General features: G+C 44.1%; 1 protein-coding gene across 1 annotated transcript in view; it reads left to right on the forward strand.

Annotated features, from left to right (window-relative positions):
- Positions 1 to 18,409, forward strand: part of LOC138677168 (intercellular adhesion molecule 1-like) — a 45,674-nt gene that overhangs the window by 17,606 nt on the left and 9,659 nt on the right. The window contains exons 2-7 of the mRNA XM_069767081.1: positions 5,558 to 5,821; positions 6,573 to 6,884; positions 7,369 to 7,656; positions 9,838 to 10,110; positions 11,184 to 11,417; positions 12,198 to 12,464. Coding sequence (XP_069623182.1) covers positions 5,558 to 5,821; positions 6,573 to 6,884; positions 7,369 to 7,656; positions 9,838 to 10,110; positions 11,184 to 11,417; positions 12,198 to 12,464 — 1,638 coding nt within the window. The remainder of the gene's footprint in view (positions 1 to 5,557; positions 5,822 to 6,572; positions 6,885 to 7,368; positions 7,657 to 9,837; positions 10,111 to 11,183; positions 11,418 to 12,197; positions 12,465 to 18,409) is intronic.

Below are 18,409 nucleotides of genomic sequence, written 5' to 3' on the forward strand. Positions count from 1 at the left end.
GGTTCTGTTTAATTCTATGGAAGATCCTCTTAAAGCTACGTACACACAACGTCTTTTTCATGTGAATTCCGCTTGGAACCCGCTTGAAAATAATATTGCAAAAACGAACATAATGCACCGCAATGTCAGAACGGCGTTGCTGTGCGCACCTTTACTTCTTTTAACCGCTTCGGGGGTTTAGCATGTTCATTCTGCAGGCGGGTTCCGTCTCCACTATGGTGTAAAATAGTGAGAAAAGATGTCGGCAGCAAAGGAACCACCATAAATGACAACTAAGCCACTTCAGGATAAAGACCACCGACGATTTCTTGAAGTAATTTCGCCTAGAAAAATTTAGTGACTCCACTACCTGGATAACCCCTGAAATTAAGGTTTCCCTTTGCAAAGTAATGTATATATATACTCACCTCCCATAATGGCGCCGTTCCAGCAATATTGGCACCAGGTCTGCCAGGACTCATGGGCTCTGCAGTCAATCAGTCTGGAGTCTGGTCTTCACTTTTATTTGTGCTACTGTAATCGATGGAGATAGCTGTGCAAGAGGGTACAGAAACTGTTCCATGTCCCTACCCCCTTAGAGTATAATGTTTTCCTGCTGTGTATATATGTCATTCTGCTATGTGTTATGTGTGTAAGTAGAGATAGGGTGAGTGCAATACCCCGAATCAGACACTAGATGGGGCACATTAGTGTACATCAGTGGTCCCCAACCTTTCTGACCTTCAGAGCCACATTCAGCTCTGAAAGATGGTCGCGAGCCACATCCAGCTCCTGTCCCCCCTTCACAGTAGTGGTAACCAAAGCCCCCCATTACGGGTGTAATGATAACCAAAGCTTTTCAGTATACCAAGTTCCCACCACATTCAGCATTCTCCCATCACGCACTCCCAACACAGTCACATCCAGCTTCAAGCACCTCCTCTGACCGGTAGTACCATCCTGTATTCAGCATACCATACTTAAATTATCTCTAATTCCCCAAGACCAGTATATGTGCATCCAGATCTGCTCTTCTCTGCAGGGCTACTCACAAAGTTCACTATTTTGAGATGTTCTCTTCATACCAGTTTACTAAATTTGGAACTAATGGACCAAGCTGGCAGACAGCCGCGAGCCACAATTCATGGGACCGCGAGCCACATGTGGCTCCCGAGCTACAGGTTGGGGACCCCTGGTGTACATAGTGTGATGCACTGACCCCTGTTACAGGTAGGGGGCGCTGCATGGTCTCCCCAGAATACGCCTGGAGGCGTATTGAGGCCATAGGAATCCATGGCAATTGCAGGAATACCTGTGGTGATGAGACAAAGTCCGGCATTATTGTGAATGGCCGCTTTGTGTGTCGCAGAGGAAGATACTCTGCACTGTCAGCCTGAAGTAATGTTGTTATGGGACCTGTAGTCCTACAAGTAATTGTGTTGTTTTAGAGGGAGGCTAGCAGGGCTAGTTCTGAGAGCTGGGCAGGTCGAACTAGCCACACACACACACCACCCATCTATGGGAGTGGTTACAAGTATGTAATGTGACCAGGGTGTGGGTCGCATGGTACCTGTGCATGGCTCCTGTGTATGGTTCTTGGCTGGAAGGTTCTGTGAGAGGAGAGGCCTGGGTGTTGGGAGGTCTAGAGTGTGGCCTGGATCCTTGAAGAGCACCTGGTGAGGCCGAGGTCCTGGAAGGCCTCTTTGTTGGGAGGTCCTGGGAGTAAGACCGGATCCCTGAAGAGCACATGGGGAGGCCTTGAAACTGGGGGCCTGTGTGTTGGATGGTCCCTGGTGGGGATGGACATCCTGAATAGCACACAGAGAGGCCGTGTGTGCAGAGTCCGTGATGGCACTGCATTGGGGAAGCTACAGCCCGCCTGAGGATCTGGACTGACTGATGTGTGCCTGCCAGGCAAGTTGGTGATCCCAGTTCGGCAGTTTCCTTAGAGCAGAGAGGACTGACAGAAGGTCAACATATGGAGCAGGAGCTCCAGAAAGGTAAAACCCGGGAAGGGAGCTATCATAAGGGCAGAGACGTATCTGCCAGAGGAACAGACTGTTGGTGCTTGTTGTGTTCCATGGACATTGATGAACTGTTCGGCGTGTGGTCACCCATGGTAACTGGATGAAGTGAGAAGTCCAGCATGTTTAGTGTCTGTGAGTTGAAGCCGAATATGAAATGTATATAATGAACTGTGCATGTCCCGGTTTATGCTGCATAAAATAAACCGGATAGACTGTTTAAGTGGAAAAACCCTGCCTGTCTGAGTGTATCCCGTTGCCATGCGAGTGTGCCCCAAACACATACAGTAAGCGCTATTTCACAATAGTTATTTAGGAGGAGCTAGCCGTGGTTAAGAAGAGAAGGGTTCCTGTTGTGAGGCAGAAGGGGCCCAGGTGCCCGTGTAGGGTGGATAGCTCTGCAACGTTGAAGCAAAGCACCCAGCCATCCAGAGTCCGGATGGACAGAAGCTCCGCTGAAGCAGCCGTGTGACAGCAGTGTGGAGCAGAAGCGAGAGAAGAGGTCCTAAACAGTACGGGGCACATGTCGCTCATCATGTGGCAGATCATTGCATGGGCTGATGCCCTCAGATCTGGCGTGAAATGGACAAGGGAACTCCCAAGCATAGTGGGTCTGGACAGGGAGGATGCTGCGTTACTGCAAGATGCGGTAAGAAGACCCAGGCATGTACTGAAGGACGTAGAAACAAGTGCAGGGAAAGTAGAGAATGTGGACTCTATGGAACTAGATGCTGATGCTGTATCTGAAAAGGATGTGCTGCGAACCGAAAAAAGTAAAGTTTTACGTTATAAGTTTGAAATGGACTCTGTATTTTTATATGCAACAACGCCGGCAGCCGAACCTCAACCAAGCCCGATGGGACCCTGACAGTGCAGAGGGTGAAACAGAAGGTGACATTATATTCAAGTGACGGGAGCCACGACTACGGCCCTGGCCGTCCCACACAGCTGCATAAGCCATGAGAGCAAACACGTCTGTGGTAAGGGGCGCTGTCTGACTAATCTGCCTAGGGCCCCAAAATACAGTGTCCTGGTCTTGTGCACAACATTGAGCTACAAGCCAGACCTCCGGCTGCAGGTGCTCCACTGACCTCGGACGACCACTGTTAAAGGCTCTCACGGTACGAAGATGGTAATGAAGGCTGGAATGGAGGTCTATCCTCTTCACTGATGAGTGTCACATTTGTCTTGTATACAATGATAGCCAGAGATTGCTGTAGAGACCATTTGGGCAGTGCCATGAAGAGGCCTTCACGAGGAAACGTCATATAGGTCCTACTCTTGGGATTATGGTTAGGGTTGGCAAAATATACAGTAGCCAAAGCCTTTTAGTCTTCATTCCAGGTACATCAACATCTCGGCATTACATTGATTTGTTTGGGAAACCAGTTGTACAGCCATTTCTCTAAAGTGTCCCAGAATCCGACTTTGAACACAACAACATCAGACCACAAGTTACTGGAGCTACTGTGAGCAGCCTGTGTGGCCGGATTATGCTACCATGTCCTCCGGACTTGGCTCCCGTCGAGCACATCTGGGACGTCATTGGTCAATGATTGCACAGGAGCTGCCAACATCGGATCTTGATGATTTCCCAAGTGCATTCAGCGCAGCAGAACCTTCCTCAGATAACCATTAATAACCTCACTGATAGCAGCCAAGGCCATAAGTGCCGGTATTTCTGTGAGTGGTGCTCAACTCCATCCTGAATAAATCCTGATATTTAAAAAATGTTGTTCGCTTATCAGTAGAATGTCTATATATCCTGAGATTTCTCTAATTCCACAACCTTTGCTTCTTGGTGTTACACATGACAAGATTTCTGTTTTTGCAATCATGCCCCTTTAACTTTTTTACCACTCATCTAAACCCACTTAATAAATACCAGAAGGACACTTTTTTGGTTGTCCACCGCATTTTTTTTTTCAAATGACCACATCTGACACGGTATTGAACAGTTATATCCCACTAATCAGTGATGGGACACCACACATGCCATCATGGAATTATTGCCAGGGTTGCCAACTGAACCAGAAATTCCAGGACAGTGCATAAAAATCGGACCCTTCTTCTGAAGGCAGCTGATGTCTTCATATCAGAATTATGGGCTGTAGACATGGATCACTTATCATTTTTATGATTTATTATGGTTTTCCAACGTGTCCATAAAAAGCATTGTCTATCCAGGCCTTTTTGATAAGCTGTTCAGAAAAAATAAAAAGTAATTTTGGCAACCCTGGTTACCGCCTGCTGTCACTTTAGAATAAAGAACAGATAGAACTTTCCTTCCATACCTTTACCTCTTACTTTTAGGCCGGTAGGAGACGAGCGTATGAAAGATCATCCATGTTTCATCAAGAAAACTCGGACGATTTTCCTCAGCTTTTTATCCGTGTGTCATCCATGTGTCTGGTTTTTGCCGTCCATGTACAATCCGTTTTCATACGTCTATGTTAAAAATGTACGAGATCAAATACGCAAAATCTGATTTTTTTTTTAACACACTCACAGACTTGAATGGATGAGTCTCATCAGATATTCATGAGAAAGTAGTGCATGCCGCAATTTCTTATCTCATGGATCTTCGGACCGAGAAAAATCTGTAGTACACTATTGAATAACATGGGTTGATGTACTGATCAAAAGTCAGAAGGCACACGTCCGATTTATACGATGACCCCTAAATATTATATCAGTGCGTCCCCCCTAGTCAACCTCCTTGGACCATATTGTAATGAGGCCTCCATTAGTGTTCCCTGTCCTGCATCTGGTGGAGAGCATGTCTATCTTCATTCTTCTCTGCAGGGGGCTTCCCTGATACACAACCCTGCAGACTGGACTTGAAGGACCTACTATGCACTCTTTGAATTAAAAGTACCCAATGGTTAAGGGGTTGGGGTGTGAGTACCTCTGCCCAACCAGGGGGTTGATCCCAAGAGGCAGGTTGAAATAGAAAAACACATATTTGGGGGTTGTAGTTGGTGCTGTGTCATGGAAGGTTGGCCAGATCCTTGGGGGGATCCTCTTCCACTTGATATTCTGTTGTCACCTGCTTTGGTTGCCCTGCTGGATTTGGGGAGCTATTTTAAGGACTATTGTTTTTTTCATCTCCTTGGTTTCAGATTACCGGGTGGTGTCCCGAGATTTGTTTTTTTTTGTTGTGACCATGTTGGGGAATCATATCAATATTTGGTGGCATATTCTCCCAATAAAGGTTATTTGAGTCTCTGCCTGGCCGTCACACGACCCGTCACAAATATAACTTGTGCTTTGTTTTTATTATGAAACAAGTCAACAAAAAAATACGAGCGAGTGGGACAGCTCCTCCAAACCAACGCCCAAGGAGGACCCTGAAAAAGACCGTCCAAAGTTGTCCTTCCCATGCACCCCTCTTGCTAATATAAATCTGAGGCCTTCAAACACCTATGAATATGCCATACGTTAGAAATATACATGTCACTCAGGGGGCAAATAATTTTAATGATAATTCTTATAATGGAAGGTATGTGAAGATGGTCATGTTAGTCCTTTATGCCTTGTGATTTATTTTGCAGTGAGATCTGAGGACTTGGTGGAGGTCAAAGCCCACAGCTCTCAGCTGTTCGTCCTATTTAATAAATCCGTTTGGCTAAACTGCTCGACTTCCGCTCCCAACAAAACATTCTACGAAACCAGATTAAGGAGGATCGATATCGTACGAGGGGCAAACTGGGTGGCAGCAGAAGTTATTGTAGATGACTGGGAGAACTCAACATTATTTTGCCTTTACATTGGTGATGGAAAAGAATCAACAAGTGCCACCTCAGTATTGGCGTACGGTAAGTAGCATGTTATGTATCAGAGGCCAAACTCAGGGTGTTAAAGGGATTATCCATTTTTACTAAAAGAAGTATATCCCCCTATAAGGATCTTTTACAATGAAACCTAGTAAGCAAGTGTTCAATTTCCCTGCAGCACCACCGCAGGATAAATGAAGCATTACACATGTTGGGTCCTCCAAGAATAAAAACTTTTTCTGTAGCTGATCTTCTCTCTGGCAAATAATTGGGGGGGAAGGGGGTCTTGATTTAAGAACTTATCTCTAGAGGAGATGAGATCATCATCGTTTTGGGGTCCTAATATAGGCAGGACCTAGCGCCAAACAAATGATTTCCAATGTGAAAAGGAAGCTGGAACCAGCAGGGGACCCAAAAATCTTTGTAACAGGAGTGGTGGAAATCGGTGTACTGAGTAGCATTGTTTTTTACAAAATTTTGAGCCTGTTTTATATATATTATTGGGTCGGTGAACCCCATTTAAACTCAATGGCAGCCATAAAAGTCTCTATGTGGAAAGTTCCCACCACTGAGGAGTTTAGGAAAACACTATGGGGTCAGTTTATTGAGACTGGTGCTTCATATTAATACATTTATCCCATCGTTGCATTCTTGATTATGTAAAGATAGCGTATAAAATGGCAGGCATAATAAATTGGAAAAATTATTCCTTTTTTTGGGGAGCCCCTTTGGGTTTTCTCGTCTCTTTTTACCAACTAAAAAAATGTATTAAAAAAAATTAATGTCGTTGCAGCTTTGCCGTCCAAGGTCACTATAGACATGGTGAGTGAAGTAGAAGAAGGAGAAGAATATACGATCAACTGTACAGTCCATGAAGTTGCTCCTTTGGAGTATCTTACCATAAACGTCTTCAGGGGAGAGGAGGTCATCAACAGTAGTTCGTATAACGGACCGCATGTGGTGGACAAACAGACAGTGAGTCACGTCTACACATTCCAGGCTAGCCGCAGAGACAACCGTGAGAACTTCACCTGTGAGGCCGTCCTACAACTCGGGTCAGAAGCCAAAAGAGTCAAGTCTCCGGAGCTCACTGTACAGACCTATGGTATGTTATATTACACTGCGGCCTTCTGAGGTTTCAAAGTGGTCTGGGCTCTCATAATGCATCTCTTTGATGAATTTTGCATATTTTTGGCCTACCTGGTCCACTCCACACAAGGGGCGCCCTTGGTGAGTTCCTTGTACCTGGCGTGGTTTAGGAAAAAATAAATCTAGTAAAGAATGTAATTCTACTTGCTACCACTATGGGTGGTGTCCATTGCATATGAAGGTCTTGTTGTGTCAATCAGAATATGTAAAAATCCCTATGCTGTGAGATCCCCCCGGCTGCTGCAGGTACAATTTTATTATGTTACCATATAGATTGGTGAAGAAGAGAGAATTTGGATTTTTATTTAATTAAATAAGAGATCCTAAAATTTTATAAAAAATCTTATTACATGTAATCTCACTATATATACAGCAGCAAGGTGTTTGATATTTTTGAGTCATCTACCTTGAATTAATATATCTTTTTATTATAATATCAGCATTGCCAGAAGGCCCTGTTATATCAGTGCAGAAATGGATAAAGAGAGGGACCTTGCCTTCGGTGGAGTGTCAGATTGCCAATGCATTTCCTCCTGAAAATGTGAACTTGAAAATGCTCTTTGATGACACCCAACTTGATGTCGTCATTGCCCAGACCAATAAAGGAAGCATAAATGGCACGGCTGAGCTGAATACCACTGATTCAAGTCTGGGACTGAAAACCATCAGATGTGAATCTAACTTATTTACATTGATACGGGACTCAACAGTGGAAGTTAATATTTATGGTAAGTCCAGCCATATAGAAGACTCAAAGCCAGTCCAGGTATATGATGTGTATTAGCCAAAGCCCTACCTAGTCCAGGTATGTGATGTGTTTTATCCAAAGCCCTAGCCAGTCCAGGTATATGATGTGTATTAGCCAAAGTCCTAGCCAGTCCAGGTATTTGATGTGCTTTATCCAAAGCCCTAGTCAGTCCAGGTATTTAAGGGGTTTTATCCAAAGCCCTAGCCAGTCCAGGTATTTGATGTATTTTATCCAAAGCCCTAGTCAGTCCCGGTATTTGATGTGTTTTATCCAAAGCCCTAGCCAGTCCAGGTATGTGATGTGTATTATCCAAATTAATAGCCATTCCAGGTATTTGATGTGTTTTATCCAAAGCCCTAGCCAGTTCAGGTATTTTATGTGTTTTATCCAAAGCCCTAGTCAGTTCAGGTATTTGATGTGTTTTTTCCAAAGCCCTAGTCGTTCCAGGTATTTGATGTGGTTTATCCAAAGCCCTAGCCAGTCCAGGTATTGGATGTGTTTTATCCAAAACCATAGTCAGTCCAGGTATTTGATGTATTTTATCCAAAGCCCTAGTCAGTTCAGGTATTTGATGTGTTTTTTCCAAAGCCCTAGTCGGTCCAGGTATTTGATGTGGTTTATCCAAAGCCCTAGCCAGTCGAGGTATTGGATGTGTTTTATCCAAAACCATAGTCAGTCCAGGTATTTGATGTATTTTATCCAAAGCCCTAGTCAGTCCAGGTATTTGATGTGTTTTATCCAAAGCCCTAGTCAGTCCAGTTATTTGATGTGTCATATCCAAAGACCTAGTCAGTCCAGATATTTGATGTGTTTTATCCAAAGCCCTAGTCAGTCCAAGTATTTGATGTGTTTTATCCAAAGCCCTAGTCAGTCCAGATATTTGACGTGTTTTATCCAAAGCCCTAGCCAGTCCAGGTATTTGATGTGTTTTATCCAAAACCCTAGCCAGTCCAGATATTTGATGTGTTTTATCCCAATCCCTAGTCAGTCCAGATATTTAATGTGTTTTATCCAAAGCCCTAGTCAGTCCAGGTATTTGATATGGCTTATCCAAAGCCCTAGTCAGTCCAGATATTTGATGTGTTTTATCCAAAGCCCTATTCATTCCATGTATTTGTTGTATTTTATCTCAAGAAGTAACAGCTGATGTATCCTTGATTATTAGCCAGGTGCTCTTGAGACAACCCTCATGAGGTGCTCAATTGAGGGAGTTGAATCTTTCTGAGACTGCAATTGTCAGTAAAATTGTGCTGAATTTGGAGAAACCACTTGCAATATTAGTTGTGTTATGTAAATAGTTCTTGTTTACTTGACGTATTATAAAAAATAAAAAGTTTAGAAATGTTGCTAATGAACCGGATTTACCATGGGGGCTCAGTAATTTTGATCTTGAGAATTGGACCAAATAGTGCAGTGTTAAGAATGGAGAGGTGGCTCCCTCAATTCCTTTGTACCAAAACTCTGAAAATTGCTGAGGCTTCTTGCCGCATGGGTAGCCACCAATCCATTCCTGGCAATGCTTGACGAGGCCCATGTTCTCAAGATAGATGTAGGCCCCACTTGTAGTACTCACACCTATGGGGTATTTATTACTTATCTGAACGATCCACCATAAATGCCCCGGATAGGAGAAGCCCATAAGGCAAAGACAATCTACTGAAAATATTGTGAGACCGTTTACGCTGGCGTCCAACCAACCCCATATATTACAATGTGGCCATGGTGTCAAAGTGAAAAATGGTAGTAGTACTTGCCCTCTTTGGATACACTCTAGCCTAATAGACCTGTAGAAGCGCTTGGATCAGCGCGAAACAGCTGTCGTCGTTCACCTGCTCACCTCCCGTCCATCTGCACTCCCTCGGACCGCAAGGCTGTATTTGTTCATGTTTTGAATAAAGAATTGGACCACAGATGGGTGAGTGCTGCCGCATTTTCTGTTCTGATCTACATGTTTGCATCTATCTTCCATGCGAGCACCCCCTATACTGAAGTCAGTCCGTCACCACTCACTGCTGCTGATCTGCCGGAGGAGGGAAGGCTGTGCAGCTCACTTTTTCCTTTGTTTTTGGACACTCTAGCCTAATTATAGTGCCATTAGAATGGCAGTATGCGTCAAGTGCTGCCTATACTCATAGTAACACTTTTTCAATCTTCCTTTCAGAGTATCCTGCCATTATTTTTGATCTATCCAGCAACATTGTAGACCTGGATCAGAAGGTGACCGCTTCCTGTAATATAACTAATGAATATCCAGTGGGTTATGTTCTATCCATCAGTGTGGATGGTAGAGAAGAGCTGTCGGTTGAGAACTCTACGGTCATCTACACTTTCACTGCAAGTCGGAGGACTCCGAGAGTATCCATCACCTGCATGGCACATATTACTGGAAATCCAAGCATATCCCAATCCTCTACACAGAGCCTAGAAGTACATTGTAAGTGGTGTGAAGCCATATTTGAGGTTATTAATTTCAACCACGAAAGACGAGCGTGAAGACTTTACCAAATCCTGAAGTTTATAGAAATCATTTTAAAGGTGTAAATGTAGACCCCGATAGTAGATCGATGTTACATCCTTATCTGAATCTGCTCCTACAACCTTTGCATCGATCATTAGGTGGCACCAAACATATTAGTGTGGTTGGGACTTGTGCTGCTACAGGGCAGATAATCAGCAGGTATAAGTGGCTTTCCGCCGGGAGATTTGGGAAGAGCCACACCTTATTTAAACTCCCAGGAGTTTGCTAGGATTTGCCAGTTATAGGTACTGACTAGAGATGAGGGAATATTTCAATATTCGGTTCGGATTACCATCGCCGCATTTGTAATATTCGCCATTGGATATGTTCGGAAACGATCATCAACCATAAATACGGCCCTGCATATAGTACTAATATGGCACGATTATGGCAAATGGCAATCGTTTTCCAAACATATTCGCTCATCTCAAGCACTGACTCCGATATGTTTTATTGTGATACCCTGCCACTCGGCCTGGCTTGTCTGATACCCATTGCTGACCCTGGACTAGTTTAACCTTCCATTTTTCTTATGATTCTGCTTCTGCCCCTGTCCTTCCGGCTCTGACCTCAGCCATCTCCTGATCTCGTCCTTGACTTTGTCCAGTATCTTCCATCTCTGGTTTTAACAAGACTTGTCAACTCTCTTTTTGCAAGCTCACTCCAGCAGCCACTCCGTGGATGTAACCCAGGAGCCAGCAGCCACTCCGTGGGTGCAACCTAGGGGACCCTGTTGTAAGTCCAGATCCCTGTACAGAGGGCTTGAGCAAAATCTGTCCATGGAAGCCCTAATAAGAGTTTTCCCTTACAATAGATAGATAGGAGATAGATATTTTTCGTCTGTGGAGATTTCATGAGTATGTGTGATTGTTTGACATTACGACATAACAACTTCCAATTTTTCTGACAGATTCCAGAAATACTAAGGAGGCCATATGGTGTGTCGGCCATCAATAATTTGCTATATATTTCTTTCTTTTCCATTTTAGACCCCCCAGATTTCACTGAAACATTATGTCCCTCAACTTTACTTCTGGTAGAAGGAAACAGACCATTTTTATGTCGGGCTGACGGAAACCCAGAGCCGACAGTAAAATGCTATAGTGGTGAACACAATATCAGTGACTCGGGTACGGTGACGAGAGACATGTCCGGGATTTATAACTGTCAGGCAACAAACATCAAAGGAGACAAGTGGAAAGCTGTCGACGTCACAGTGCAATGTAAGTCTGCTGCTATGACCACGAGTATAGGGCATAGAACAAGGTGCTGATACTTGTAGTTTCACGACAGCTGGAAGATACAAGGTTACCAATATGTACAGTAATTACCTTTTTCCACGAGTCATCAGCTGCAGGAGGGAGAGCAGCTTCTGAAAAGCTTCTTTTCAATGGATGCCATGTAATACCTCATTTCTCCAGTAGTTGGAGCTGTAGGAAAAACGTGCAGCTATCTCGTGCAAAAAATAAGGTAATCATAATTCTGAGACTCCCGACAAATATCTGTAATCTGATCACTGGCACTTTCTGCCAAGTTTATATATTTAAATAGGAAATGACGCTTTACGTGATGTAATATAATGCATGGATACGCTGGGTCGTCAAGGCTATGACATGTTTTTGTGCCCGCTCTCGACTCTGCCTAATAGATAATTGGGTATACATTTAGTAAGTTTCCCTACAGCTGACAAAAGCAAAAAAAAAATGTAAAAAAATTATTAATTCACAGATAAACAGCTTTCTCCTTCCCATAGGTGGCGATGTAGAGTCGAGAAGAGCTATTTGCATTTTTTTTTCCCAGCAAGCATTGCCTAAAGTCTCCCTAATTTATATAGTACCTTCAAATTCTTGTCGTATTTATAACATGGGGAAATGTCTCTTATTGGGGTTATAATATCTGCTCCCTGTCTTCTACTCATAATTCTTTCTCCTTCGCTCTCCGGGGATGTATTTTCCTGCATTTTTCATTAAAATTTTGAAAATATTATGTTTTTCTTTATTCAGATGCACCATCGGGTCCAGTTGTGTATGTTTCACCCAATGCAACGATTCAAGCAGGAAATCCACTAAACGTCACATGCGAGTCGGATGGGTCACCAGCTCCGACATACAGCTGGCAGATCCCCGAAAATGCAGAGGTCATGTACTCCCGAGATAGAAGCTCAATCATCATCCTCACAGCAGCATTCACCCATAATGGAACATACACCTGCATGGCCAGTAACACACACGGGGTAGCCCAGTCACAACAGGAGGTGACAATCAAACCTGGTGAGTAACAATGTCCAGGAATCAAAGAAAACCTTTCACTGGAGTCCTCCCTCTAATTGCTTCTGTTCCACTGATTCTGGAACAGTTTTTCTCTTTAGTCTGTGCCCCTCAGTTGCAAAGTTATGGCCCTCGGAAATATTTGTGAATATTTTTCCCTGGACGTATCCCTGTGGGCGTGGCGGTGGTTTCATTGGCCAAAATCAGAGGAGAAAAAGTAAACATCCCTGAGCACCATTATTACTAGGGGAGGGGTATAACTATGGAACGAAAGGGTGCGCAGAAGAAAAAGAAAAACTGTTCCAGAATCCGTGAAGCAGGAGGTACAAATTTTTAAATAAAGAAAAATCCAGTGACCGGTCCTCTTTAAAAAAAAAAAAAAGAGCACAACTACTTTTGTTTATACAATATCATTTCTGGAGCTTCCGTTCAGTTCCATTCCAGCCCCATTCATAATCACAAGGGTGGGAAGTGGTAGTGAGCATGTGCGGCCACTGCTTCATTCACTGTTCAGCTCCAATCATATATCCCATTTTTTGGTTCCATGAGAGTTTAAGCAGCTGGTCCTCTAAAAATCATACAGTTATTATATATACACACAATGCTCAAAAGAATAAAGGGAACACTAGAATCCCACATCCTAGATATCACTGAATGAAATATTCCAGTTGTAAATCTTTATTCATTACATAGTGGCATGTGTTGAGAACAATAAAACCTAAAAATGATCAACGTATATCACAACTAATATCTCACGGAGGTCTGTAGTTGGAATGATGCTCAAAATCAAAGTGGAAAATTAAGTTACAGGCTGATCCAACTTCAGTGGAAACGCCTCAAGACAAGGAAATGATGCTCAGTAGTGTGTGTGGCCTCCACGTGCCTGTATGACCTCCCTACAACGCCTGGGCATGCTCCTGATGAGGCGGCGAATGGTCTCCTGAGGGATCTCCTCCCAGACCTGGACTAAAGCATCCGCCAACTCCTGAACAGTCTGTGGTGCAACGTGACATTGGTGGATGGTGCAAGACATGATGTCTCAGATGTGTTCAATCGGATTCAGGTCTGGGGAACGGGTGGGCCAGTCCATAGCTTCAATGCCTTCGTTTTGCAAGAACTGTTGACACCCTCCAGCCAAATGAGGTCTGGCATTGTCCTGCATTAGGAGGAACCCAGGGCCAACCGCACCAACATGTGGTCTCACAAGGGGTCTGAGGATCTCATCTTGGTACCTAATGGCAGTCAGGCTACAGTACGGTCCAAAAGTTTGGACACACCTTCTCATTTAAAGATTTTTCTATATTTTCATGACTATGAAAATTGTAAATTCACACTGAAGGCATCAAAACTATGAATTAACACATGTGGAAATGGTTTTCACTTCACAGGTGTGCCCTGTCAGGTTTAATAAGTGGGATTTCTTGCCTCATAAATGGGGTTGGGACCATCAGTTGTGTTGAGCAGAACTCTGGTGGATACACAGCTGATAGTCCTACTGAATAGACTGTTAGAATTTGTATTATGGCAAGAAAAAAGCAGCTAAGTAAGGGAAAAATTGGGAAAACTTTGAAAGTGTCCCCAAGTGCAGTTGCACAAACCATCAAGCGCTACAAAGAAACTGGCTCACATGTGGACCGCCCCAGGAAGACCAAGAGTCACCTCTGCTTCTGAGGATAAGTTTATCCGAGTCACCAGGCTCAGAAATCGCAGGTTAACAGCAGCTCAGATTAGAGACCAGGTCAATGCCGCACAGAGTTCTAGAAGCAGACACATCTCTACAACAACTGTACTGTTAAGAGGAGACTTTGTGCAGCAGGCCTTCATGGGAAAATAGCTGCTAGGAAACCACTGCTAAGGACAGGCAACAAGCAGAAGAGACTTGTTTGGGCTAAAGTACACAAGGAATGGACATTAGACCAGTGGAAATCTGTGCTTTGGTACGATGAGTCCAAATTTGAGATCTTTGGTTCCAACTACCGTGTCTTTGTGCGACGCAGAAAAGGTGAACGGATGTACTCTACATGGCTGGTTCCCACAGAAAGCATGGAGGAGGAGGTGTGATGGTGTGGGGGTGCTTTGCTGGTAACACTGTTGGGGATTTATTCAAAATTGAAGGCATACTGAACCAGCATGGCTACCACAGCATCTTGCAGCGGCATGCTATTCCATCTGGTGTGCGTTAAGTTGAACCATCATTTATTTTTCAACAGGACATTGACCTCAAACACACCTCCAGGTTGTGTAAGGGCTATTTGACCAAGAAGGAGAGTGATGGGGTGCTACGCCAGATGACCTGGCTTCCAGAGTCACCAGACCTGAACCCAATCGAGATGGTTTGGGGGGAGTTTGACCGCAGAGTGAAGGCAAAAGGGCCAACAAGTGCTAAGCATCTCTGCGAACTCCTTCAAGATTGTTGGAAGACCATTTCCGGTGACTACCTCTTGAAGCTCTTCAAGAGAATGCCAAGAGTGTGCAAAGCAGTCATCAATGCAAAAGGTGGCTACTTTGAAGAACCTAGAATATAAGACATATTTTCAGTTGTTTCACACTTTTTTTGTTAAGTATATAATTCCACATGTGTTAATTCATAGTTTTGATGCCTTCAGAGTGAATTTACAATTTTCATAGTCATGAAAATACAGTCATGGACAAAAATTTTGAGAATGAGACAAATATTAATTTTTCCAAAGTCTACTGCTTCATTTTTTCTAATGGCAATTTGCATATACTCCTGAATGTCAGAGTGATCAGCTTAACAGCAATTACTGTACTTGCAAAGTCAATATTTGCCCAGTAAATGAACTTTAACCCCCAAAACACATTTCAACATCATTGCAGTCCTGCCTTAAAAGGAGCAGCTAACATCGTTTTAGTGATTGATCCATTAACACAGGTGTGGGTGTTGATGAGGACAGGGCTGGCGATCAATCAGTCATGATTAAGTAAGAATGACATCACTGGACACTTTAAAAGGAGGCTGGTGCTTGGTATCATTGTTTCTCTTCAGTTAACCATGGTTATCTCTAAAGAAACACGTGCAGCCATCATTGCACTGCACCACAAAAATGGCCTAACAGGGATGAGTATCGCAGCTACAAAGATTGCACCTCAGTCAACAATCTATCGCATCATCAAGAACTTCAAGGAGAGAGCTTCCATTGTTGTCAAAAAGGCTCCAGGGCGCCCAAGAAAGACCAGCAAGCACCAGGACCGTATCTTAAAACTGTTTCAGCTGCGGGATCGGACTACCAGCAGTGCCGAGCTTGCTCAGGAATGGCAGCAGGCTGGTGTGAGTGCTTCTGCACGCACTGTGAGGCGGAGACTCTTTGAGCAAGGCCTGGTTTCAAGGAGGGCAGCAAAGAAGACACTTCTCTCCAGAAAAAACATCAGGGACCGACTGATATTCTGCAAAAGGTACAGGGAGTGGACTGCTGAGGACTGGGACAAAGTCATTTTCTCTGATGAATCCCCTTTTCGATTGTTTGGGACATCTGGAAAACAGCTTATTCGGAGAAGAAGAGGTGAGCGCTACCACCAGTCTTGTCTCAAGCCAACTGTAAAGCATCCTGAAACCATTCATGTGTGGGGTTGCTTCTCAGCCAAGGGAATCGGCTCACTCACAGTCTTGCCTAAAAACACAGCCATGAATAAAGAATGGTACCAGAATGTCCTCCAAGAGCAACTTCTCCCAACCGTCCAAGAGCAGTTTGGCGCCCAACAATGCCTTTTCCAGCATGATGGAGCACCTTGCCATAAAGCAAAGGTGATAACTAAATGGCTCATGGAACAAAACATAGAGATTTTGGGTCCATGGCCTGGAAACTCCCCAGATCTTAATCCCATTGAGAACTTGTGTTCAATCATCAAGAGACGGAGTGGAAGAGGTGGAAGAAAGGGTTGGGAGTGCAGAAGATCGGATTGGTGAATTGTTAAACAGGGAAAAAAAGTATATTCAACGTATTGCTGATCTGGAGTTTAAGACTGATGACCTTGAAAACCGATCCCGCAGGAACAACCTAAGGATTGTGGGGGTCCCAGAAAATGCGGAAGGGAGCAACCCCACGGCTTATATTGAGGCATGGCTAAAAAATGCTGTGGGTGGAGATGGCCTTACTAAGATGTTTGCCGTTGAAAGAGCGCACCGTGTGCCCACCAGACCCTTCCCCCCCGGCTCGGCCCCAAGAGTTATCTTGGCTAAAATTCTGAACTATCAGGACCGAGACATTTTGTTGAGGAAAGCCAGGAATTGTGATGAGCTGACCATTGATGGTAATCGGGTCTCCCTTTATCCGGATTACTCTGCGGCGGTCCAAAAGCTTCGGATGAAGTTTGGAGAGGTCAAGAGGAGGTTGCGAGACTTAGATGTCCGTTATTCAATGATTTACCCAGCAAAATTAAGGGTGGTGGCTCTGGATCGGGTGCATTTTTTCCAAAATCCAGAGGAGGCGTCACAATGGCTGGATCTCAATACTAAGCATGTCAGAACGGGGCAGACCCGCTGAAACTGATTTAAGTGCTACTGAGGCAATTGTTAACCCTTCACTGTTATGTTTGGTTTGATAGTTAACTGGTACTTATACTGTGACTTTATGGTATATTGATATCATCAGGTTGTGTTCGGCGGCGCAACGGAATTTGCATTTTGGCTATGGTGGGCGGGGGAGCTGAAGGAACGCAGAGTTTTTATCATTAGGCTGTGAAACAGCGTTCCCAGATCTCAAATTGAGAGGGAGAGTTTATTTTGATATTCTAAGAGTAGAGAGGAGTTGGGTGGGCTTAAGAGAGGGGAGAGATAGAGAGTTATTTCAGTTGGGAATTGGGGATGGGGGGGGGGGGGAAGGAGGGAGGGGGTGGGAGTTGGGGTTGAGACCTTAGGGAGCTTGAACTCATTCATTGTTTCTATAAGCTACAATGGGTGGGGAGGTTAAAATCCTAAGTTGGAATGTTAGGGGCCTTGCAAATGCTACTAAACGAACAGCTATTTTCCAATATGTACTGAAACAGAGGCCTTCAGTGATATGTCTGCAAGAAACTCACCTAGTGAAGGAAAAGGTTGCTATTCTACAGAAGAGATGGGTGAGAAAGGCGTATCACTCAACGTTCTCAAATTATGCCAGAGGTGTGTCAATTTTGATACACGTTAGTGTTCCGTTTGAAGAGATTGAGGTAACCACCGATAAAGACGGCCAATTTGTGTTTTTAGTATGCAAGATATTTAACAGGTTAATTTGTATTGTGTCAATTTATATTCCACCACCATATTCCAAGAAAAAGATACAGGAGATTCTGGAAATTACGGGTAGGTGGGATGGGGTGCCCCTCCTTATAGTGGGGGATGTGAACAATATATCTAATGATCACTGGGACAAGGGTAGACATGCGGAGTTGAGAAGTGAAGGGAACTCTACTCCTTTTGGAAATTATCTAAGAGAAATAGGATGGATAGATTTGTGGCGGGTGCGTAATCCTAGGACATATGCCTACTCATGTTATTCAGCAACATACGGATCTTTATCTCGCATTGATTTGGCTTTGGGAAATGGGGGGGTGAATAATCTAATACATGAGGTGGAGTATAGGCCTAGAGTAATATCGGACCATAGCCCAGTACTGGTCTCGGTACAAATGACTGGGGAGAGTGGTCTGACGGGGTTGGGATGGAAATTTCACCCCTCCTGGCTACAGTATTTGGATATGGAACAGGTGGGATCTGAACTCGGGGAGTTTTTCAGGATTAATGAAGGGAGTGCAGGGAATCTTGTAGTGTGGGACACCATGAAGGCATACCTGAGAGGAATTTTATTCCGGGACATCTCGAGACATAAAGCTAAGTCTAAAATTCAAGACAATGCAGTGATGGAGGAACTGAGGGTGGCGGAAGAGACACTGGCCTCTCAGAATTCAAGCGAAGCGCAACTTCGTATGAGGGCGGCTCAGGTAGCGGTCGA

The sequence above is a fragment of the Ranitomeya imitator genome, chromosome 4 (genome assembly GCF_032444005.1).
Source record: "Ranitomeya imitator isolate aRanImi1 chromosome 4, aRanImi1.pri, whole genome shotgun sequence".
NCBI classification, from domain to species: Eukaryota; Metazoa; Chordata; class Amphibia; order Anura; family Dendrobatidae; genus Ranitomeya; species Ranitomeya imitator.